Source organism: Chiloscyllium punctatum, chromosome 49 (assembly GCF_047496795.1).
Source record: "Chiloscyllium punctatum isolate Juve2018m chromosome 49, sChiPun1.3, whole genome shotgun sequence".
In the NCBI taxonomy this organism is placed as follows: domain Eukaryota; kingdom Metazoa; phylum Chordata; class Chondrichthyes; order Orectolobiformes; family Hemiscylliidae; genus Chiloscyllium; species Chiloscyllium punctatum.
In genome coordinates, this window is record NC_092787.1 from 23779581 (window position 1) to 23803966 (window position 24386).

Below are 24386 nucleotides of genomic sequence, written 5' to 3' on the forward strand. Positions count from 1 at the left end.
CATGAGGATTGAATCTAACTCAAATACCATATCACTCAGCAGTCGGAATCTGTTACCAATCTTGGTCATGTCTTGTGCAAGCCCAAATCTTGCAGAGAATTGGGTCCCAATTAAGAGTTGTGTCGTTACTGTTTCTGTTGGTACTATTTGTACTGGGTTAAGTAGAACTGTCTGCCATTGTTCTCAGCCGTGCCCCAGTTGGTAGAACTCTTGCTTCCGAGTCGGACGGTTATGGGTTTAAGTCTGACTCCAATGACACAAAGCATAAAAAGGTGGCTGACACTGCAAAGCAGTACAATGGGTGTGCTACAGTCTTGAAAGTGCCATTTTTCAAAGATCAACCCCTGCCTGCCTCCTCAGGCAGACACTAAAGATCTCTTGCCATTGTTTTGAACTAGGGCAGAAGGGGTGCTGTTTTCTATGTAGCCCTTAACTATTAAATTGTTTCATCATTATCACACAGCTATTTGAGGTCCCTTGCCGTGTTCTTGCATTGTAGGTGATTACACCTCAAAAGAAGTCAATACAATGTTTTGAGGGAAGTCTGAAATCATGAATAGCATTGTAGAAATGTGAGGGGTTATTTTTTGCTGCCATTTGTACTTGAGTAATGCGGTAACTCAAATAGCATTATCCCTGATTTTCTTTGATTCAAGCATGTGATGTTGGCGTTCCTGGCCAAGCCAACACCATCCCTAATTGTCTGCAGCACATAAGCTATCAGTTATTTCTTTCAAAGATTCAAAATTGGATTATTTTGCAGAATTGAGGAGATATATTGAATGAAGAACAGGAGGGCTGGCATGTGTGGATGCTGCTAAGTGATACTTGGAGGTGGATCTGTGCTCACTGCAGGTGGATGGTGCACTGAGATCCAACCTCTTAGGCAGTTTGGATATTGCAGAAAACCTTGAAATAGTTCAAGAATTGGGAGGAATTTGAAGAGTTGCAAGCCAAGTTTGGCAAGAATCACCCAGTTAATTGAACTAAATATGATACATGCAGATGATTTAAAGAAGTACTGATCTTGACTTCCTACCAGCAGTAATGTTAATTTTCTCATTATCTGCTCAGGGGTGTTATTGCACATCTCTGGAGCAGGTAGCACTTGAACCCAGGCCTGCTGGCTCAGAGATAGGGGGACTGTCATCGTGTCACAAGCCCCAACCCTCGTTTTACTTTTATTGTTAATATCCAGAATTGCCCTTACCTATTATTTTTCATATGTAAACCATTAAATCTCCCATGTTTCCAATTGTTCAAATTACCCATTGATGGCAAGACATCTCTTTTTAGGTATTTTCTTATCAACCTGTTCAGACACATTATGACACACGCAGGGAGCAGGTGGGACTTGTACTTGGGCCTCCTAGCTGAAAGGTAGGGACACTGCACTACAAGAATCAAGCCCTTGTTTAATAAAGCTTTTTTTGTTTTGTCAGTGGCCTGGCAGCTTCATTGATTCATTTAAATTCATTGCTTCCTGTATGATCGTGATGATGAAGCAACTTGGGACGAGTGCTGCTACCAATTCTCTTTCCTGTCCTAGTCCAGTGGCTTTCTAGTTGTTTATGATAAAGGTTGAACCATAAGTAAGTCTCAGCAGAACAGAATGTTGGGTAACAGGATCAGGTTTATTACACCTTTAGTGACTATAGGCAGATTACATTGTACTGATAGTAACCATAGTTCCCTGTCCATTTTTTTTTGCCACTGCGTGGACCTCCAAGGCAGCAGCTTCCAGAAGCAGAAACCATTCTTCATCATGGTACTGGAATCTCTTTCAGAAGTGGGGAGATGGGTTAAATGTGAAATCAGAAGGTTGGCATGTGTCGATGTTGTGAAATGATACTTAGAGGAGGAATTCAATATGTGCAGAGCTCCCCAGCGATTACCACAACATAGAGGGAACATTGATGATAACAGGAGCAGAAGACATCCTGGTCTCCAACTGCCCAATCAGAACTGTGTGCGCTTTACCCTCTGGCTGTGTTATATGTCAAGGTGGATGGTGCTTCAGTTTACCGCAGATTAACCCTCCCATATCCATTTTCTTATACAGTGCTCTCCTTAACCGAATGTTGTTTTGAACAAACCTAATCTTTTCTTTTTGACTGTGTCCTACTTTAGGTGCACGCCCAAGAATAGTGTCGCGATACAGCACGGAGAACATGAATGTGGCCAAGTTTTCTCCTGAGAAGGTAAGGCTACTTAGAACAGCGTGGGTGACAAAAAGAGTAAACACAATCTCGGAATTTATTTATTTTCGAACTGAATTCTGAAAGAGGAGTTAAGATGAAGGATAGGCCAATGTAAATATATATAATAAAAAAACTGAAATGCTGTAAATCAGAACTAAAAATAGCAATTGCTGGAAAGGCTCAGCAGATCTAGCAGTATCTGTGGAGAGAACAGTTCTGAGGAAGGGTCACTGAACCCGAAAGGTTAATTCCGATTTCTCTGCACAGATACTGCTAGACCCACTAAGCCTTTCCAGCAATTTCTGTTTCTGCTGCAAGTATATGTTGAGTTAGAAAAAAGCTAGCAGTAATTAAAGCCTAGTGTCGTTGTATTCTTCTGTAAAACATCGTTACAGATGTGATAGAATATCATGACATTCACTGGACTAGTAATGAGGTCTGGACTATCGAGAGACGTGTTCAAATCCCACCACATCAGCTAGCAATTTGAATTCAATTTACTAAATGAAACTGGAATAAAAACTAGTATTGGTCATGATATTCATGAAACAGAATTATTATGGTGCAGAAAGAGGTAATTTAGCCTGAGATTGTTGTTAAAAACCCATCTGGTTCAATAAAGTTGTTCAGGGGAGGAAATCTGCCATTCTTACCCAGTCTGGCCTCAGGAGACTCCAGATCCATATGTGACTGACTCTGAGCTGAATGATATAAGTAGCTAACTTGGTTGTATTTAACCCAGGTGATTCACTACCACCTTCTCGAGGCCTTTTTGCACCCTGTCCATTTCAGGGAGAAATTAAGAGCACTCTCTTCAATCAGGCTAGACTATTACAGTTGAACTCCAGAGTTGTCAGGGCAGATGTCCCCACCTGAAATATCTCCTCATTACGGCTTTTGAAGAGCTTTTAAGACCAGAGAGTTCTTTGGCCACAAAGTTACATCTGGAGGAAATAATTTTGAGCTGAATTGGTGTCCATTTTCAGATTGGGTGCTACTTTTAAAGTTCTGCACAAGTATCAAAGGAAATCTGTGTGAACTGGCATTCATTTTAATTGCACCTGCTCAGAATTTTGATTAATTGGAAGTTCCACAACACCATATGGTGCATTAGTAAAAAGATGGTAATCCAGGCACTTACAGGAGCTGAAGTGTTCTTTGATGGTTCAGCTTTTGCACTTTGAAGCAATTAACTCCTTGATTTTTATGGAATGCTGATGCCAAGACACTTGTCTTTGGAGGTCTGTTGCATAATATTCAATTGATCTGATTTACAATCTTCAAGGACCAAAATGGCGACGTAGTCAGTGAGGATCATTCCACTGACCTTAAGAATGCAGCAAAAATGCCCTGGGCCAGACACTTAAGAAACAAAAGGTATCAGGAGAGCCAAGCAAGCTCTGAAGACAAGCAAGATAGCAATGCGACTTCACCGTTGGACACCAGTGATGTTCGAGTTCAAGTGGCTCCAATGGTAGGCAACCAAAATCTTGCATTTATTGCTTTGAGAAAGGTCCAAGTTATAAAAAAAGTGTGTGTTTTCATTTATTTACTCTGTCACACAAGTGCCAGGTAATGAGCATTTCCAACGAGAGAGAATCTAACCATGTCCTGTTGACATTCTATAGCCTCACCATCACTTGTGGCATACCCCACAGGTCAAAATCCTGGTAGTTACTGTTGGCCAGAAACTTAAATGGATCAGCCATATAAATACTGGTTGAAGAGCAGGTCAGAGGCTGGGATTTGTGCAGCCAGTTACTCGCCTCCTGACTCCATGAAGCCTGTTTACCATTTAATTGGTACAAGTCAGGAATGTAAAGGAATATTCTCCATTTGTCTGCATGAGTGAGGTTCAACACCACCCAGAGCAAAGCTGTTCCATCCAACAGCTTGTCTGCAGCATGGCTTCATCATCTCCAAACGGCAAGCCATCAAGGATTCATGGATAGCTCTTCCAAACACAGGATCTCTACTGCCTGAGAGAACAAAGGTGCATGTGAACACACCACATGCAAGTTCCCCTCCACCCTCCTTTCCATTTAGATTTGGAAATAGAAACTTGCCACCACTACTATTTCATTGGGTAAAAGTCCAGAAATTTCTTCCAGTATTGTTGACTCAGTTATAGTCATGATCTTGAGCATTTGAAGGATGACAGGAGATCTAATTGAGGTATGTCTGATGCAAAAAGGGACTGACAAAGTAGACGACAGCAGATGTTTCCCCTTTTAGAACAGTCCAGAATGAAAGTTCATAATTTTAGGTGAAAGGGTGGCGGGTTTAAAACAGGGATGAGGAGTTACTTCTCTGAAAAGGTCATGAATCTGTGGAATTCAATACCCCAGAGTGTGGGGGTCACTGAATAAATTTAAGGAGGAGATTGAGCAATCTTTACTTAGTAATGGATTGATAACACAAAATAGGTAGAGGGAAGTGTAGTGTTGAGAAGGCGGAAAGGCTGCAGAAGGACTTGGGCTAGGAGACTGAGCAAAGAAGTGGCAGATGGAATACAAATGGTGAAAATATGATGTTTGGTAGGAAAAATAGAGTTGTAGATTATTTTCTAAATAGAGAAAGACTTTGGTAATCTGAACCACAAAGAGACATGGACATCCTAGTTCAGGATTCTCCTAAAAGGCAAAATCATTTGTGTAAATAGCATCATGCATTTAGCAGTATGCCTTTTGGGCTTGATAATAGCTTTCCAATAGGTGGAAGGAGGAATAAATTGAAGAATAATCGTTTGATTTCTAAAACCACAAGTAACAAAATCCAAAGTAGGCACATATCAATTGCAGGTATTGAATTCACGAGATGCGTTGGTGCGGGCCCAAATCTCGTCCACATCCCGCACCTCCGCTCTCAGACCCCACCCCTCCAACCGTAACAAGGACAGAACGCCCCTGGTGCGCTCACCTTCCACCCTACCAACCTTCGCATAAACCAAATCATCTGCCGACATTTCCGCCACCTCCAAACAGACCCCACTACCAGGGATATATTTCCCTCCCCACCCCTTTCCGCCTTCCGCAAAGACCGTTCCCTCCATGACTACCTGGTCAGGTCCACGCCCCCAAACAACCCACCCTCTAATCCTGGCACTTTCCCCTGCCACCGCAGGAACTGTAAAACCTGTGCCCACACCTCCTCCCTCACCTCTATCCAAGGTCCTAAAGGAGCCTTCCACATCCATCAAAGTTTTACTTGCACATCCACTAATATCATTTATTGTATCCGTTGCTTCCGATGCGGTCTCCTCTGCTCCTAGCAGAGCGCTTTAGGGAACATCTCCGAGACACCCGCACCAATCAACCACACCGCCCCGTGGCCCAACATTTCAACTCCCCCTCCCACTCTGCCGAGGACATGGAGGTCCTGGGCCTCCTTCACCGCCGCTCCCTCACCACCAGACGCCTGGAGGAAGAACGCCTCATCTTCCGCCTCAGAACACTTCAACCCCAGGGCATCAATGTGGATTTCAACAGTTTCCTCATTTCCCCTTCCCCCACCTCACCCTAGTTCTAAACTTACAGCTCAGTAACTGTCCCCATAACTTGTCCGGGCTTGTCCTACCTGCTTGTCTTCTTTTCCACCTATCCACTCCACCCTCTCCTCCTTGACCTATCACCTTCATCCCCTCCCCCACTCACCCATTGTACTCTATGCTACTTTCTCCCCACCCCCACCCTCCTCTACTTATCTCTCCACACTTCAGGCTCACTGCCTTTATTCCTGATGAAGGGCTTTTGCCCGAAACGTCGATTTCTAAGCTACATGGATGCTGCCTGAACTGCTGTGCTCTTCCAGCACCACTAATCCAGAATCTGATTTCCAGCATCTGCAGTCATTGTTTTTACCTCGTTGATTCTATGGCCATCAACATAGTGAGCTATGGCATGATTAATGCATTTCTTTAGTAAAATACATTCAGAGACCAGAATGTTACACTCGTACTCTCCAACAACAGAGGCATTAACCAGTAATTTCTTTTCATAAAATAGTTGTGCACAACATCGTATAACTGTCTCATTCAGTTGTGTACCCCCTAGTCTGTCTTCCTCTAAGATGCTTCTTTCTTCATTGCATTTCTCATGTGACCATTTACTCCAGGGTGTTGAAATATATCCACAAAGTTATTCAGCAAATATTCCAAATCCTCGCCAAAGCAAATGACCTAGCTGAAGGCTCGGTGCACTCTGAAATATTAACTGGCACCAGGCAACTGCTGTTGGCCCCAAGAGGTAAGAAATATTTATGCAGTGGTTCCTGAGGATCAGGATGCAGTTTTGAAGAGATATTGCCCATGTAAGTATTAGTTCAGTCAAATCCTGAGTCTTTGAGCTAGTTAGTAATGGGTTTCTCAGTAAGGTACGATGATGAGAAAATTGCATTAAGAGTTCAAGGGAATTACATAACTTTAATTTTTTTTTGTCCTGATGTTGGCATAGATTTTTTTTTAACTTCCAGATGTTATTTGGAACAGTAAAACAATCAAAAAATCAGATTGATGCTTACAGCAGCAGTTATTATTTTGTTTATCAAACAGAATTCTGTTTGTTGAGTTTTGTATGTAAGCTCACTTACTTCCAAAATGTCCATCACTTAATTCCTTAAATGCAGTTGAGGAGAAGGGATAGTATTTTTGAAAACTACTAGAAGATTGCACAAAATGAAAGGAGAATGTGGTATATTGAAAACTCACCAAAAGCTCGAAGAATGTTTGATATTCAAAATTGAAACGCATTTTTATTTCATTAGTTTGTGGGATGTTGGCAAGATCTGGACGAGACTCTTCTTCCTGCTCCTGTTTATATTTGGTGATCTTGTTGGGCATGTTTTGTGGTTTTCACTCAACAGCACAACTCCTCAAGATACTCCATATTAAATCCAGCAGGGAATTCAGGAAGAACTTCTTCACCAAGGAAGTGATTAGGATATACACCACTCCCTCACAAGGAGTAGGTGGAGTGAATAAGCTAGATGACATTATGGGGAAAATACTCCTGTGGAGCAGAACAGTGGGTTAGGTCCTTTGGTGATAACCTTCCATGAGATTTCCACTTCTCTCAGGTTTTTGATACATATTTTAAGGAGAAAAATAAATGCTTGCTGGTTCTTGGGCTTTCACACGAAGACTGGGTACTATTAATGGAACCATATCGAGCAGAAATCCACCTGGAGGGGAAATAATGGGAGCATTTTTGATTCTAAAAGTTTTCCATGAAAAGAAATGTCATTTTATTTCGGGCAATTTTCTCCACCCATTTACAGATATGATTTTGTTTAACTGAGTTAGCCTGTCAGTGAAGGCATTTTAATCAACTGTGGAGAACAGAAACATCAATCAGGTTACTGCATTGTAGTGACTAGCAGGCTGTAGAATGTAATCCAGGCTAGTTGAGGTTTCTTTTTGAAAACATTTTCTTTGTATCCTCTTTGTTGACTCAAAGAGCCGAATCCATATCTGCCTGGGAGGGTGAGATGACCCATCATCATTTTGGTCTCTTCCAATGCTTCTGCAGAGACTGCGTGATTAAATGGATTCAAGAAGTGGATTTATTGATGATGGACAAGGTCAGATGTCAACAAGGAGAAAGTGAGGACTGCATATCCTGGAGATCAGAGTCGAGAGTGTGGTGCTGGAAAGGCACAGCTGGTCAGGCAGTATTCGAGGAGCAGGAGAATCGACGTTTCGGGCATAAGCCCTTCATCAGGAATGAGGATTCCTGATGAAGGGCTTATGCCTGAAACGTCGATTCTCCTGCTCCTTGGATGCTGCCTGACCAGCTGTGCTTTTCCAGCACCACAAGGTCAGAAGTTAGAGAACACCAGGTTATAGCCCAACACGTTTATTTGAAATCACAAGCCCCTTTGTCAGGTGAGTTCTTCACCTGCCAAAGGAGCAGTGCTCAGAAAGCTTGTGATTTCAATAAACCTGTTGGACTATAAACTGAGTGAGCGATTTGAAGCTGTGCACAGGTCCCTTATGAATTTAATGGGGTGAGGATTAGTCACAGTTGTTTCCCTCATTGGGAGATCCAATGTGGTGGGAGCCATTTCACAATTTTGTTAGCCTTGCAACAGAATCTGAATTATCTGCAGTGTAAATGAGATGCCACATTAAGTGCTTAATCAACCTCATTAATACAGGAGATATTGTACATTGGAAAGTCCCACCTGCTTCAGAGGTGTGTAATAACGTTACTGAACAGATTGATTAGGAAATATCCATAAGGCTGGGGAAATGTCTATTGCTACATCAGTGAAGTCAGTGTTGCCATACTGTTGTATGTCTGGACTCTACTGGATATGTTTGATGGCCAGGATCAGCACCAACTAAGAAGCCAGTCGCTTCACTTTATATTCTTTCATTGGACATGAGTGTCACTAGCAAGACCAATATTTTGTTGTCCTTGCTGTTTGTCAACGCCTTAAGCTGCAACAGTCCATTTTATGTAAATGCACCCACAATATTGGGAGGAAAGGAGCTCCAAGATATTGACCCAGTAATAGCAGAGACATGGCAATATATGTTTCCAAGTCAGGATGGTGAATCTTGGCGTGAAGTTGCAGGTAATGGTGTTTCTGAGTATCTGCTGCCCATGTCTTTCTAAATGGTAATGGCCCTGGGTTTGGAAGATGCTGTACAAGGAACCTTGGTGAATTGATGCAGTCCAACGTGAGGGCTGCTTTGTCTTGAATAGTGTCAAACTTCTTGAGGTTGCTGAAGCAGCACGGTGGCTCAGTGGTTAGCACTGCTGCCTCGCAGCACCAAGGTCTGTGTGGAGTTTGCACATTCTCCCCGTGTCTGCATGGGTTTCCTCTCACGATCCAAAGATGTGCAGGTCAGGTGAATTGGCCATGCTAAATTGCCCGTAGTGTTAGGAAGGGGTAAATGTAAGGGTATGGGTGGGTTGCGCTTCAGCGGGCCGGTGTGGACTTGTTGGGCCGAAGGGCCTGTTTCCACACTGTAAGTAATCTAATCTAAAAATTCAGGCTAGGGCTGGAAAATGGCAGGTAAAATTCATTCCACACAAATACCAGGCAGTGATCATCTCCAATAAGAGACCATTCTCACACTGCCTTACCACATTGAATGGTATTGCCATCACTGAATCCACCACTGTCAACATCCTGGGGTTTCCATTGACCAGAGATTCAACTGGACGTACCACATAAACACAGTGACTACAAGAGCAGGCCAGAGGTTAAGAATACAGCAGCACCTCCTGATTCCCAAGAGCATGTCCACCATCCACAAGGTGCATATCAGGTGTGTGATGGAATACTCCCCACTTGCCTGGATGGGTGTAGCACCAACAATGCTCAAGAAGCTTGACATCATCCAGGGCAAAGCAGCTGCTTGATTGGCACCACATCCACTGCATCCACCACTGCTGCTTAGTAACAGCAGTGTGTACTATTTACAAGATGCACAGCAGAAATTCGCCAGAGATCCTTCCAAACACATGGCCACTTCGGTCTTGCAGGACAAGGACAGCAGATACATGGGAACACCATCCCCTGCAAGATCCTCACCATCCTGACTGGGACATACATTGCTTTCCTTTCGCAGTGTCGCTGGGTCAAAATCCCGAAATTCCCTTCCTAAGAGCATTGTGAGTTTATCTACAGTGCATGGACTGCAGTGGTTCAAGAAGGTAGCTCACTGCTACCTCCTCAAGAACAACTAGGGATGGGCAATAAATGCCAGCAAGCCAGTGATGCCCATATCCCACAAGTGAGTTTAAAAAAAAAGTGCAGCATAGGTTGAATGTTCTAGGAATGAATGAGTTGGAACAGTAGGTAGATTATAGAATTCTTTATCACAAGCACCCACTGAGACACTGATGACTAAAATAATTAAAGAATTGGTTAAGTATGTGGAAAAAGGTGAACAGAAAGAGATTTGAGGAACCAACAAAGGGATACTGTTGGATGAGAGAGTTTCAGTCTAGGAGCTGGTATTGATACAAATATAATGTGTCCCTTTCCTAACCTCATTACAAATATTTCGGTGATGAAGTGCTTGCCAAACAAAGTACAAATATTTTTACCTGCATGATGTCTCTTTGCATTTATTGTGTAGTTTAAATCTTTTATGCATGTCTCTTTGTTACTCCCTCTTTTTGGTCCTATTTTCCTTTGCAGTAAGTTTCTTCTTGCTATTCCACCTTCCAAACATGATGACTGCTTTATCTCTGCTTTATGTTTCTAGAGTTGCATCAGTTCTCTCAAGGCAAAAAGGGGGTCATAGGCCAGAGCGAGTGATTGCTGACATTCTATACGTGTCACAAACTGGTTCTGCCTCTAATTGAATCATAGAATCCCTACAGTGAGGGAAGAGACCATTTGGCCCAATGAGTCTGCTCTCCGAAGGGTATCTCTCCCACCCTGCCCCTGTAACCCCACATTTGCTGTGGCCAATCCACCTAACTTTCACATCTTTGGACTGTGGGAGGAAACTGGAGCACCTGGCGGAAGCCCACACAGACGTGGGGCGAAGTCCATGCAAACCCCACACAGACACAGTCATCCAAGGCTGGAATTGAACTGGCTGCCTGGCACTGTGGGCCAGCAGTGCTAACCACTCAGCCACTGTGCCACCCTGTATCCATGAGTTCACTCTATCCATACGACAGCATCACAAAAGTATCTTTGTTGCTGTCTGTTTCTCTCCATCTCAGTTTGTCAGCTTAATGTTCGATTTGAGTGAAGGCTCTGCAATCCCAGTTGATTGCACGTTTGGCGTGTACTTTGCTTGCAAACCTGTGTGGTGATTTCACAGTGAGTTTGGTGTCACAATGGGCCAAAGGGCTTCTTTACTATATGATTCAATTATTGTACTTTGAAGCTTGCAGACTAATGGCTGTTCATGCCAGATGCAAGCACAGAAAGCCCTGGTCCTTTTATCCAATAATAATCTAATAACACTTTGAATATTCTTCTCTTGCACTTTGTTTCTTCTTTTAGCTCACCCAGATCTAACGTTCCTCTATCATGAATTTATTGTCTACCCTTGTTGCCAAGGCTCTAGGCCAGGGCATCCCAAACTGTGGGACATGGCCCCCAGTAGATAGCCAGCCAGGGTTCTGGGGTCCTGAGCTCTCTGGCAGAAATGCCTACCATAAATCTCTCAGTGAATTCTATCAGCCTGACGGGATTTTTAGAATAGTGGGTATGGATTAGTCCCTGAGACCTGAATGCTGTCCTAAAAACCCCACAGTGGAACGGTGAGGTGCTTCTTTCTTAAAGATTCTGTGGATTAAACATCTCCCCAACTCCTCCCTTGCTCTCACAAGTTTCCATCCTGTCCCCAACCCTTCCCTTACCAGAAGTAAAAAGCTGGTCAAAAGATTGTCATGTTTTCATTGTCGATTGCGTTTGTGCCACTAATGTTCTTTTAAGGAAGGAAATCTGCCATCCTTATCTGTTTTGGCCTATGTGTGACTCCAGATTCACAACAATGGGGTTGACTTATTAACTCTGCTTTCGGTAATTAGGATGGGCAATAAATGCTGGCCTAGCCAGTAATGCCCATATCCCCATTAATGAGTTAAATGCACGCTTCCAACGCTGCCCTTTCTACAGTGCTGTGAATTTGGACTGGGACAGTGAATCAATTGAACCATTGCAATTTCGATCTGGTATAGATGTCTTTTCAACACCTATTCACCAAAACCCTAATCTGGCTGTCATTTTCTGATCATCTGATCTGCATTCCTATAAACCTAACAGTGATTTTGAAAAAATTTGGTGTTGAGTGTTATGATTTCAATCTCTACCTAAGTTTAGTTGCCTGAGCAAAACTGAAATTGTCCGGCATACTGAAAACAGATAATTCCTGTTGGGTTCAACTCTACCTGAATACTAGGCTCATTACAAATGTCTTCGTAGGGGTGGCACAGTGGCTCAGTGGTTAGCACTGCTGCCTCACAGCACCAGGGTCCTAGGTTCAATTCCAGCCTCAGGTGACTGTGTGGAGTTTGCACGTTCTCCCCATGTCTGCATGGGTTTCCTCTGGGTGCTCCGGTTTCCTCCCATAGTCCAAAGATGTGCAGGTTAGGTGGATTGATCATGCTAAGTTGCCCATAGTGTTGGGTGCATTAGTCAGAGGGAAATGGGTCTGGGTGGGTTACTCTTCGGAGGCTCGGTGTGGACTTGTTGGGCTAAAGGGCCTGTTTCCACATGTAGGGAATCTAATCTAATCATGCAATGATTGTGCCTGCTTTAGGTGCAAAGATTAGAACTCATTTTTGCAGTAACTGTTATCTTATGGAGGTCACTATTACGAATAGCTGGGATTTGGTCTCTCTGAGAGCAACTGTGAAAATAGATTGCCGGAGCAAATTACTGCAGATGCTGGAACCTGTACTGAAAACAAAAAATGCTGGAAACGGGTCAGCACCATCCATAGAGACAGAGCGAGCTCAAGTTTGAGTCTAGATGACTGTAGAGGGCTCTGATGCTCAGACATCTAGACTCGAAACATTAGCTTTACCTGCTGTGATTTCCAGAATTTTTTTTTTGTGTTATGTGAAAATAGATACCTGCTTTCCCTTACCATTTCCTGTGCAATTACAGAGTGGACAGTAAATGGCCAGTGACACCTCCACCCCATAAATAAGCATGTACTTCATTTGACAGTGGGATTCTTGCCACATTGAGCATCCATTCTGAAAGGACAGGGGAAGACGGTTTTCCCTCACAATCTCCCTCTCTCAAACTGTCAGTTCCTTAACCACTCTGGAACTGACAGAATGTCTCGCTTTTGGGATTTAGAGATGCCGGTGTTGGACTGGGGTGTACAAAGTTAAAAATCACACACCAGGTTATAGTCCCAACAGGTTTAATTGGAAGCACACTAGCTTTCGGAACGCCGCTCCGAAAGCAAATGTGCTTCCAATTAAACCTGTTGGACTATAACCTGGTGTTGTGTGATTTGTAGCTTTTTAGCTTTTGGGAGAGTCAGTCCCATAATACATAGTACGCCCAGCCCTTTGTAGGATGTAAAACAATTCCTTGCAAGGCATTTTTTTTAAAAAACCTTCAGAAAATTTCCACTTGGTTAGTTCTTGATTTTTGCTGCAGAATAGTTTTGTCTTTGCTTGTGCAATCTTCCCCTGATAGTATCCAATTCACAAAGTGTCTGCACTAATATCATCAGTTCCACATGAACTGTTAAACCTTTTTTTAAACTGAGAATTTATTTTTATACAGTTCCAGCACTGAAGGAGTCAGAAGGAGCAACAGAATAATTGCAGCATGAAAGAGCCGTTCACATTATCCCATTGTGAAAATTCATGCCTTTGTTCAGCCATCTCTTTAAATATTCCACTGAGTCAAACTTGAGCAGATTTGTTCTGTCCTAATGAAGGTAAACTCTGGCTGAAGGTTCTCAGTGTAGTCTGTTCCTTTTTAGGACTTCGGGTTTTTTTTTGCTTGAGTTCTGTTTCTTTCCAGTTATTAAGAATGTTACGAGCCCTCACTTACTCCCCTTGGTATGGATGTTATGCATGACAAATTGTCGCCTCATAAAGCTGTCAGCCGTAAACCGACTATTTCCAGACCAGGCTGTGTTCGAACTTTTGTGCCCGTCAGATTTGCCATCCAGGACATGTCAAAAACTGTGCCGAGCATGCTCCCCCCTTGTAGCAACTGTTCCTCAGGTGGCTGATGCTAATGTGAAGATGGTGTGAGTACATAACTTGTGTGTAAGGTGAAGAGCAGATTGGAGCAGTTCAGTTGTTGGTCAGAGCAGTCGCCAGAGGCTGTCTCTGGCTGCGTGTGGCTCCTCAGCCAGTCGCAGCTGCCAGCAGCTATAGACTGGCGAGCGGTGACTGAGGTCAGCTTGTGAACAGATGATTGTTGTCATCTTTCATTCAGTTTCTGTAAGTCTGGGAAGTCATTAGCAATTTTCCTTTTAAACAAGCCTGCCGTAAACCTGCAGGGATGTGCAGGTTAGGTGGATTAGCCATGGAAAATGTAGGGTGACAGGATGCTGTCGGGGCTGGGGCTGGGTGGGATGCTCTTCCGAGGGCCAGCGTGGACTCAATGGGCTGAATGGCCTCCTTCCAAACTATTGGAATTCTATGCATTCCTTGGATGAGGAAGCAGTTTATTCCAGTCTTTAAATCTTGAGTAGCTTGTCTATTGCAATTTATCCAGCTCTACTGCAATTTGATGTAAAGGAAATAGCTCTTCTGACTATCCAGCTAGTTGTATTTGCTGTGGTTATGGGTGTGTTCGCTGAGCTGGGAGGTTGATTTGCAGACATTTCGTCCCCTAAGTGACATCTTCAGGGCTTTGGAACCTCCTGTGAAGTGCTACTGTACTGTATCTTCTGGAATTTATTTGGTTCCATTCCTGCAGCTTCTGTATGCTGGTTGCAGTTGTTCATTGCATGTGCTTGTTGACGGAGTCCGTGTCTGAGTACCCTTTTTCTCGAAATTCTCTGGCTGTCCTCTGTTTAGATTGTCCTATGATCGTTGTGTTGTGCCAGTCGAATTTGTGGTCTTTATCATCTGTGTGTATATCTACTAGGGATAGCTGGTCATGGCGATTAGTGGCTAGTTGGTGTTCATGGATGTGGATTGCTAGTTGTCTGTCTGTTTGCCTTATCAAGTGTTTTGTGCAGACTTTACATGGAATCTGGTAAATTACATTTCTCTTGCATGTGATGGGTATCTGGTCTTTTGTCCTGGTGAGTTGTCTGAATGTGGCTGTCAGTTAATGGGCTATCATGGATCCCAGTGGGGGGAGAAGTCTCGCTGCTGGTTCTGAGAAGTTTGTTATATCAGGTAGTGTAGCTCATGTTGGGTCGTGGCATGTCCTCATTGTGTTGTTTGTCTGTAAGGTATTGTGGATGAAGTTGCAGGCGTAAAGCCTCTTTGTAGGTTGGGGGTGCTGCAGTGTTGTAGCCCTTTTGAACAGGGTCCTAATGCAGCTTCTCTTGTGTGTGTTTGGGTGGTTGCTGTTGTCGTTCAGGACCCGGCTGGTGTGTGTACACACTTGTGGTGCATTCACCGTTCTGTGTTCTTTCCTCCATCACGTCCAGAAAAGAGAGTTGATTGTTGGTTTCCTCCTCTCTCATAAATCTGATCCCTGTGAGCATGGTGTTGATAATCTGGTGTGTGCTCTCGATTTCTCGTAATAATTACAAAAGTGTCATCCACATATCGATCCAAAGTTTGGGTCAGATTTGTGGGAGGGCCATTTGTTCCAGTCTTTGCATCACTGCTTCTGCTCTGAGCCCAGAGATGGGTGAGTCCATCAGTGTCCTATTGATCTGTTCATGTATTTGGTTGCTGAATGTGAACTGTGTCGTCAAGCACAAGTCTAGTCGTTTGAGTAAGCAGTCTTTGTTGATAGTTTCCCTGTCAAGTGTCATCTGTTCTGTTTGTCCAGGAGGTTTGTTACTGTCGCTCTGGCTTTGCATTGAATGTTCAATACGGAGGGGAGACCATTCAGTCTATCACTTCTCCTGGTTCTTTGTAAGAACAGTACAGCAAGTTCCTTTCCCTTCAGCCCTGTAGAAATTTTCCTCTCAATTCTTTATCTAATTCCCATTTGAAAGTTTCTATTGAATCTGCTTCCACCACCCTTTCAGGCAATGCATTCCAGATCATCATACATTGTTGCATAAAAGCAATTTCTTGTCACTAACACTCTGATTCTTTGACAATACTTGTGCATCTTAGATTTTTTGTAAAAGCTGGAAAAATGCAGCAGATGGTTTAGTTGGTGTTAAAATAAAAACAGCCAGTGGATAAATGAGGACAATGAAATTAAATGGCAAATTGCAAAGTGGAGGGTACTCCTTGAAGGACAGTGAAAGTAGATTCAGTCGTGACTTTCAAAGGGAAACTGGGCTTCAACTTGAAAAGTGGAAGCAAAAATGCAAGGCTACGGGGAAAGATTGGGATTTACTGCGATTGGTTTCTCAGTGAACGGTAGGTTGAATTGTTTCTTTTTGTGTTGAGTGGTTATCGGGTTGGCAATCTGCAATGAAAACGATAAAATGCTTTTAAAAACATTTCACATAATTTGCCTTCTGAGAGAGAGAGAAAAGTAAGTAAATGATTTGGTATTTACTGAAAGGTCTGACCTAATGGTTCGATATTTAATAAAGGGTCTGACCCAACACAAGCTAGTATTTTTCCCTTACAAACATTGACATTGTGAGCTCCATTTTTGTCTCCTTGTTTGTTAGGATTGTTATGAGTTACATCAGTATCCGATAAGACTACAGAGAGAATCGAACTCCAGGCACTGGACTTTAGGATTTTTCCCTCCATCTTATTACAGAATTCATGAGCATCATGTTACCTTGAGGCAGGGATGGTGAATCAGTACGATCTGCAGTTCTGCCCACAAGATGTAGGGCAGGAGTAGGGCCATTCAGCTCAATGGGTCTGCTCCTCCATTCAGTGAGAGCATGGCTCATCTGAGAACTCTGAATTCCATTTCATGCCTTTCACCTACAACCCTTGATTTCCTTACCAATTTAAAACTCTCAGCCCTGAATATGTTTAATAACCCACCTTCGACAGCCCTCTGCAGTAAAGAATTTCCATGGACCCTCTGAGAGAAGAATTTCATTCTCATCTTGATCTTAAATGTGCAGCCCTTTATTCTGGCACTATACTCTCTGGTCCTTGACTGTCTCACAGGAGGAAATTACCCTTCCACATCTTCTCCATTAATCCCCCTAAGAATCTTGTTTGTTTTAATCATCCTTCTGAACTGTAATGAGTACAGGCCCAAACTACTCAACCCCTTTTCATAAGATGGTCCCTTTATGCCACTTCTCAGTCAAGTGAACTCTATCTGGACTACGTCCAATCTCTCCTTCGGTAAGGGGCCCAAATACTCTTCACCATATTCCAGCTGTGGTCTTAATTATTTTGTTTTAGCAAAATCTCCCTGCTTTTATGTTTAGTTCCCTTTGAAAGGCCAATATTCCATTTGCCTTCCCTATTACCTGCTGAACGTGAAAGCTATCTTTCTGTGACTCGGATTCGGATTCCCAAATCCTTCTGTTCCTCAGTTTTCTGCAGTCTTTCTCCATTTTAAATAGCATTCAGTTCCTGTGTTCTTCCTGCCAAAATGCATAACCTTACATTTCCCCTTATATTCCATCTGCCAAGATTTTTCCCACTCACTTAGTTGCCTGTATCCCCTTGCAAACTCTAAGTCATTCTCACCACTTGCCTTCTCATCTATTTTTGTGTTGTCTGCAAACCTGGCAATTGTACATCCATTTACCTCATCCAAGTCATTAATAAATCTTGTAAATAACTGTGGTCCCAGCACTGATGCCTGTAGCACATTACTAGTTACAGACTGACACTTATCTCGGTCTTCTCTCAGTTGGCCAATCCCCTAACCATGCTACACCACTCACAGCACCATGTAGTCTTATCTCATTAAGTCACCTAATGTGTGAAGACTTATTAAATGCCTTCTGAAAATCCAAATAAGTTACATCCACTGCTTCCCCATTATCTATTCTGCTTGTTACCTTCACAAAGAATTCTCGTAAATTTGTCGGCCAGTTGACTCGTGGACATAGATAAATTCATATTCTTCTGCCAAATGATTGAGGTTATCTCAATCCAGAGAATTCACTTGATATCCATCGGAATAACATTAAAGCCTGAATATAAGGAACCCAGGAGTAGTAACTCATCACAATTTCTGTTCCTTGCACTCTGAATTTAAAGTTTTACTCCTGTAATGTGATCAAAACTGTACACGATTTAAAAAGAAGCAGGACACATATATTGACTTGTCAAGTGTGAGCCACAGCAGACATTCAGTTTATAAACAGAACATATTTTTATTCAATCCCGAGTGTAGAATACCTCTTGCAGACCAATGCGTGATATCCTTTTAAGTTATAAAGCACAAAAGCCAAGCAATGGCAAATAATCATGGAAAAAGCCATTAAATATTTTTAAAACTGTTGTCAGGCAGATAATATGCCTTCATCCATATGTAGGTTCAGTTTAGCCCAAAGTCCGCTAATAGCTTGGATGTAATGCACAGTCAGGAGCAGTCTGCTGCCTCACAGCACCAGGGTTTGATTCCAGTCTCCGGCAACTGCCTGTTTGGAGTTTGCATGTTTTCCTCGTGTCTTTGTAGATTTTTTTCCGAATGCTCTGGTTTCCTCACATAGTCCAAATGTACAGGTTTGGTGGATTTGTGTGCCAGGGTTGGAGGATTTGAGCTATAGGGAGAGGCTGAACAGGCTGGGGCTGTTTTCCCTGTTGCATCGGAGGCTGAGGGGTGACCTTATAGAGGTTTAGAAAATTATGCGGGGCATGGATAGGGTAAATAGGCGCAAAGTGACTCCCTGGTGTCAGGGAGTCCAGAACTAGAGGGCATAGGTTTAGGGTGAGAGGGAAAAGATATAAAAGAGACCTACGGGGCAACCTTTTCACACAGAGGGTGGTACGTGTATGGAATGAGCTGCCAGAGGAAGTGGTGGAGGCTGGTACAATTGCAACGTTTAAGAGGTATTTGGATGGGTATATGAATAGAAATGGTTTGGACGGATATGGGCTGGGTGATGGCAGGTGGGACTAGATTGAGTTGGGATGTCTGGTCAGCATGGACGGGTTGGACCGAAGGGTCTGTTTCCATGCTGTACACCTCTATGACTCCATTTGTGATGCTGAATTGTCCATTGTATCCAGGTGATTAGCCATGGGAAATGAAGGGTTACAGGGGTAAAGTGGGGGTTGGGTCCGGGTGGGATGCTCTTCAGAGGGTCAGTGTGGACTTGATGGGCTGAAGGGCCTGCTTCCACATTATTGGGATTCAGTGATTCTATGAAATTGCTTCAGTTATTGCACGGCAAATTGAGACTGTTATATAATGAAGTTGTGAATTTCTGTTGCACCTTTTGTAACCACAGGATGTTCTGAAATGCTTTGCAACCAGTGAAGCACACTAGAAGTGTAGTCATTGTTGTACTGGAAGAAACGGCAATCAATTTATACAGGCCAAGCTCACATAAATGGTCATGCAGTAATGACCAGTTGATCTGTTTTTATTGATATTGGCCTGCTTCTCTACATTTGATGCTTGCCACTGAAAACCCAAACTCGCATATCACGTGGAACCTGTTGCAGGGCCATGCCTTTATCAGAAAAAGGGAAGAAAATCTAAACTAGCATCATTCAGGTACCTTGAGCTTGTACTTCAGTAAGATTATAGTTGATCAGCTTTTCCAAGGAAAACATTTTCTCAATAGCTACACTGTCAGGTCTGCACATCCTACTCATAATCAGACAGATTTCAAACAGCCCAACCACCTTCATCTGCTTCAACCTGTATTCCAGATGAAGGGCTTTTGCCCGAAATGTCGATTTTACTGCTCCTCAGATGCTGCCTGAACTGCTGTGCTTTTCCAGCACCACTCTACTCCAGAATCTGGTTTCCAGCATCTGCAGTCATTGTTTTTATCTCATCCAAAAGCCTCCCTCATCATGAAACAGAAGTGGGGATGTTTGCTGATGATTGTACCATGTTCAGCACCATTCATGACTCCTCAGATCCTGAAGCAGTCAGTGTCCAAATGCAGCAAGACATGGACAGTATCCAGGTTTAAGCTGACACTTGTGTAACATGAATGACCACCTTCAACAAGAGAATATCTAACCACCAGAAGAATTAATAGCATTACCATTACTGAATCAAGGGGAAGGAAATGGCCTAGTGGTATTATCACTGGATTGTTAATCTAGAGATGCAGGTAATGATTGAGGGATCTGGGTTCCAATCCCACCACAGCAGATGGTTGAATTTAAATTAAATGAAAATACCTGGAATTAAGAGTTTAATGATGATCATGAATTCATTGCTGATTGATGAATTAGATGGGTTTTTTCAACAATGTCCATTAGGGAAGGAAACTGCCAACCTTCCCTGGTCTGACCTACATGTGACCCCAGTCCCACAGCAATGTAGCTGAACCGTAACTGCCCTCTGGGCAATTAGGGATGGGCAATAAATACTAGCTGAGACATCAGTGCCTTCAACCCATGAACAAATAAAAAAACTCTCAATAACATGGTCCAGCAACTGAATTGAATTAGCTGTTTTATGCACTGTGGCAGGAGAGCAGGTCAGAGGAGCCTGCAATGAATAACTCCCATCCTGACTCTCTAAAGCCTGTCCATCATCTACAAATCAGGAGAGTAATCGATTACATCCAGGACAATGCAACCCACTTGATTGGCACTCGCATTCACTCCCTCCACCACTGGCACACTGTAGCAGCAGTGCGTACTATCTACAAGATGCACTGCAGACATTCGCCCAAGGCTCTTTCGACTTCCAAACCCATGACCACTACCTTCTGGGCGGACAAAAGCGGTACATTTATGGGAACACCACCAGCTGCAAGTTTCTCTCCAAGCCACTTACCATCCTGACTTGTAAATAAATCACGGTTCCTTTACTGTCACTGGGTCAAAATCCTGGAACTCTCTCCTTGGTAGCATTGGTGTAGGGACACCCATATCAGTTTGATTAGATTAGATTAGATTCCCTACAGTGTGGAAACAGGTCCTTCAGCCTAACAAGTCCACACCGATCCTCCGAAGAGTAACCCACCCAGACCATTCTGACTAATGCACCTAGCACTATGGACAATTTAACATGGCCAATTGACCTGGCCTGCGCATCTTTGGACTGTGGGAGGAAACCGGAGCACCTGGAATAAATCCACGCAGACACTGGGAGAATGTGCAAACTGCACACGGTCACCCAAGGCTGGAATCGAACCTGGGACCCTGGTGCTGTGAGGCAGCAGTGCTAACCACTGAGCCACTGTGAGTTGCAGTTGAAGATGACAGCTCACTGCTACAATTGTAGATTGGCAATAAATGCAGTGACACATCAGTTAAATTTTTTTTTAAAACTTTTTAATTCCCAACAAGTGTAGGGCTATTTTTCTCAATCTCTCCTCAGTACATTCTCATTTCCCCAGGAATCAATCTAATAAATCTTCATTCCATTCCTTTCAGGCAACAATATCCATCCTTTGATTGGTCAAGTTGTCTCTTTTGGCACTGTATTATTCTTTCATTCTGTGATTAGACTTGGTGTTGTTTCCATTTGTTTAGCAAGTGTCTGTGTTGTATTGCTCTTAGGAGCATTTGTTACTGAGCTGACTTACTGACACATGATGCAGACAGGACATAACAAGCTGTTAATGAGGTCAGCTTGTAAAATGTATTGATTTTCTTTTCTGGAAATGCTATTCCTGCTCTGTCAGTTCTCTGCAGTATGTGCACACCATCTGAATGAGTGTGCAATGTCAAATCGTTGGGACATTTTAAACGGCTGTTGTGTTCAAAACAAGGTCAAGATTTGCACCTTAATATTTGCAGGTACATAGCTTTAACAAGTTTACTAGGTTGTTGCAAATGCTCAAGACACGACTTACATACAATAACACATCTATTTGTGGGAAAAGAAATAAAACTGAGGTTCTGTCCTCCCTTCCCTCCCCATCAAAAAAAGTAAGAGATCCTATTGTAAATCCAGCAGCAGAGTTCTCCTCAGTGTCCTGGGCCAGTATCTATTTTCCTATATCAGCAGCACTAAAAGATAAACTCTTCATTTTTCCTTTTGTAGAATTGTGCTGTACAGAAACTAACTGCATTTTTTATTACTATTCAAAAATAACCTAATTGGTTGGAAAACACTTTGAGATTGGAAAACTCAAGTAGTAACATCCTGAAGCTGAGTTGATTAATCTCCCACTTTCTCAACCTTTGTCAGGCCACTCAGGAGTATCCTTCTCATATCATCGATTTCTGTTTTACCTGTGCTCCTTAGTGTTACCATTTGTGGGTGGCAGTGGTTAGCACTGCTGCCTGATAGTGCCAGAGACCTGGGTTCAGTTCCCACCTCCAGCAACTGTCTGTGTGGATTTTGTACATTCTCCCAGTGTCTGTGTGGGTTTCCTCTGGGTGCTCCAGTTTCCTCCCACAGTCCAAAAATGTGCAGGTCAGGTGAATTGGCCATGCTAAAATTGCCCGTAGTGTTAGGTGTAGGGGAATGGGTCTCGGTGGGTTGTTCTTCGGCGGGTCAGTGTGGACCTGTTGGGCCGAAGGGCCTGTTTCCACACTGGAAGTAATCTAATTATCTAATCTAAAAAAAATTCCTTGAGATTGCCAAAAGCGTTTTTTAGATGTGCCTGTTCTTTCTTTCAAACCTGCAAGCTGCCTGGCTCAGTGATTTGGTGACTGCCACGTTGCACACTGAGAACAGAATTCATATAACCAGCATTTTCAGGCAGTGAAACTCTTTATATTATTTAATGATTTGGCAGCGGATGGCTGGCTGCTATCATCCCACCCTCTGCTTCTTTGTTAAAATTGGTTCATGGAATGTGGGTATTGTCCGTTGGACCAGCATTTATCGCCCATCCCTAATTGCCCAAGGGCATTTAAAAGACAATCACATTACTGTTGGTCTGCAGTCACATGTATGTCAGGCAAGGATGGCAGATTTCCTTCCCTGAAGGACATTGAGTGAATCAGATCAGTTTTTATGATGATTTACAATTACTACACAAGCACAATCAGACTAGCCTTTTATTTATGGATTTGTTTTGAGTTCAATCTCTGCTTTGATGCTAATTTGAACCCATGTCCCTATGTTATTAGCCTCGGATTCTGGATTTCCCATCCAGTGATGTTACCACAATGTCACTGCAATGTAGCATTTCAGTTTGCAGGGTTAGTTTAGCTCGGTTGCCAAAAGGCAGTCAATTCCAAATGTTCATAATAACTAATTTCTGGTTTGTGAATGGTTGCCCCCATATTAGACCATCAGACCTAGGAGCAGTAGTGAGCCATTTGGACCATCACATCTGCTCCACTGTTCAATGAGATTATGCCTAATCTGATAATCCTTAATTCCACTTTTCTCCATTACCCTTAATTCCTTTACTGATTAAAAATCCATCTACTTCAGCCTTTAATATATTTAATGGCATAGCCTCTTAATGAATTCCACAGATTCCTCTAAGAGAGGAAACTCCTCATGTCTGCCCCAACTGGTAGCCTCTTACTCTGAGATTATGCTATATGGTTGTAAACACTCCCACAAGGTGAAACAACTTCTCCTCACCTATCCTGCCAAATTCCCTTAAATGCTGAATGTTTCAATAAGGTTAATCTCTCATACTCTGAATCAGTGACCACTTGTTCTAGCTTCTCCAGCCAGGTAAAACGTCATCTCAGCATGTACTGCTGAAGAGTTTTTTTTTAATTTTTCATTTAGATTATCCCAAATTCTCCTCAACTCAAAGAACTGTACTCAAACTTCTCCTCAATGAAGGATTTTCTCATTCCAGGAATCAGTCTCATGAACTCACTAGGACAAGTCCATCCACAATTAGATAAGAAAACCCAAACAGCAGACAGCAGCTATTGCATCGACTAGCCAGGGGAGAGATATTGTGTAAACAATTAAGGTTTTCACTCAGTTCAGATTTAATTGGCTAACTATTCTTCATTTTTTTTACATTGAGATTTATGAGGTATTGCACACTTTATTAAATTGGTTTTGATCAGACTTTTCAAACTGAATTTGTCCAGAAGGTAAACAGAGATACTTCAGATGAAGAATGCTTCTTTGATCTACTGAGCCGTTTCCAAAGTAATCGTATGGACGATCAGCGTTGTACATTTGAAGAGCGTCAAAATGGCACGGCAGGGAGTACATCACCCCCTGTGTCTCCTCTGCAGGACAGAATATGTGAGTATATGGCAAGACAAAGGAAGAATTGCACATGGCCTGGGAACCCTACCTTTTTAATTTTATTTATTCTTTGTCCATGGAATATCCAGGAATCACAGACAAGGTCAGCATTGATAGCCCATTCCTAATTGCCTGGAGGTTAGTTAAAGTTTAACCATATTGCTGTGTGCCTAGAGTCGCATGTAGGCCAGACCAGGTAAGGATGGTAGATTTCCTTCCCTGAAGGACATCAGGGAACCCGATGGATTTTTACAGTAATCGAGAGAGTAGTTACGTGGTTGCCATTTATACTGGCTTATTTATTCCAATTTGAAAGTTGTGTTCAGTCTCCTCTCTTCCACACCCATGTGTCCCTTGTCTGACCAAGTCTAGCAGCTGATTCTCCACATTCTCTTC

The 24386-nt window shown here is 42.9% G+C and overlaps 1 protein-coding gene across 11 annotated transcripts in view; it reads left to right on the forward strand.

The window, feature by feature from the left end:
* gpsm1b (G protein signaling modulator 1b) overlaps positions 1–24386 on the forward strand; it is a 251508-nt gene that overhangs the window by 221852 nt on the left and 5270 nt on the right. For 9 of the 11 annotated variants that reach the window (XM_072565870.1, XM_072565869.1, XM_072565867.1 and 6 more), the window contains 3 exons: positions 2131–2201; positions 3487–3675; positions 23828–23987. In XM_072565870.1, the coding sequence (XP_072421971.1) occupies positions 2131–2201; positions 3487–3675; positions 23828–23987 (420 nt within the window). The remainder of the gene's footprint in view (positions 1–2130; positions 2202–3486; positions 3676–23827; positions 23988–24386) is intronic. The other 2 variants (XM_072565872.1, XM_072565877.1) reach the window with 1 other exon arrangement.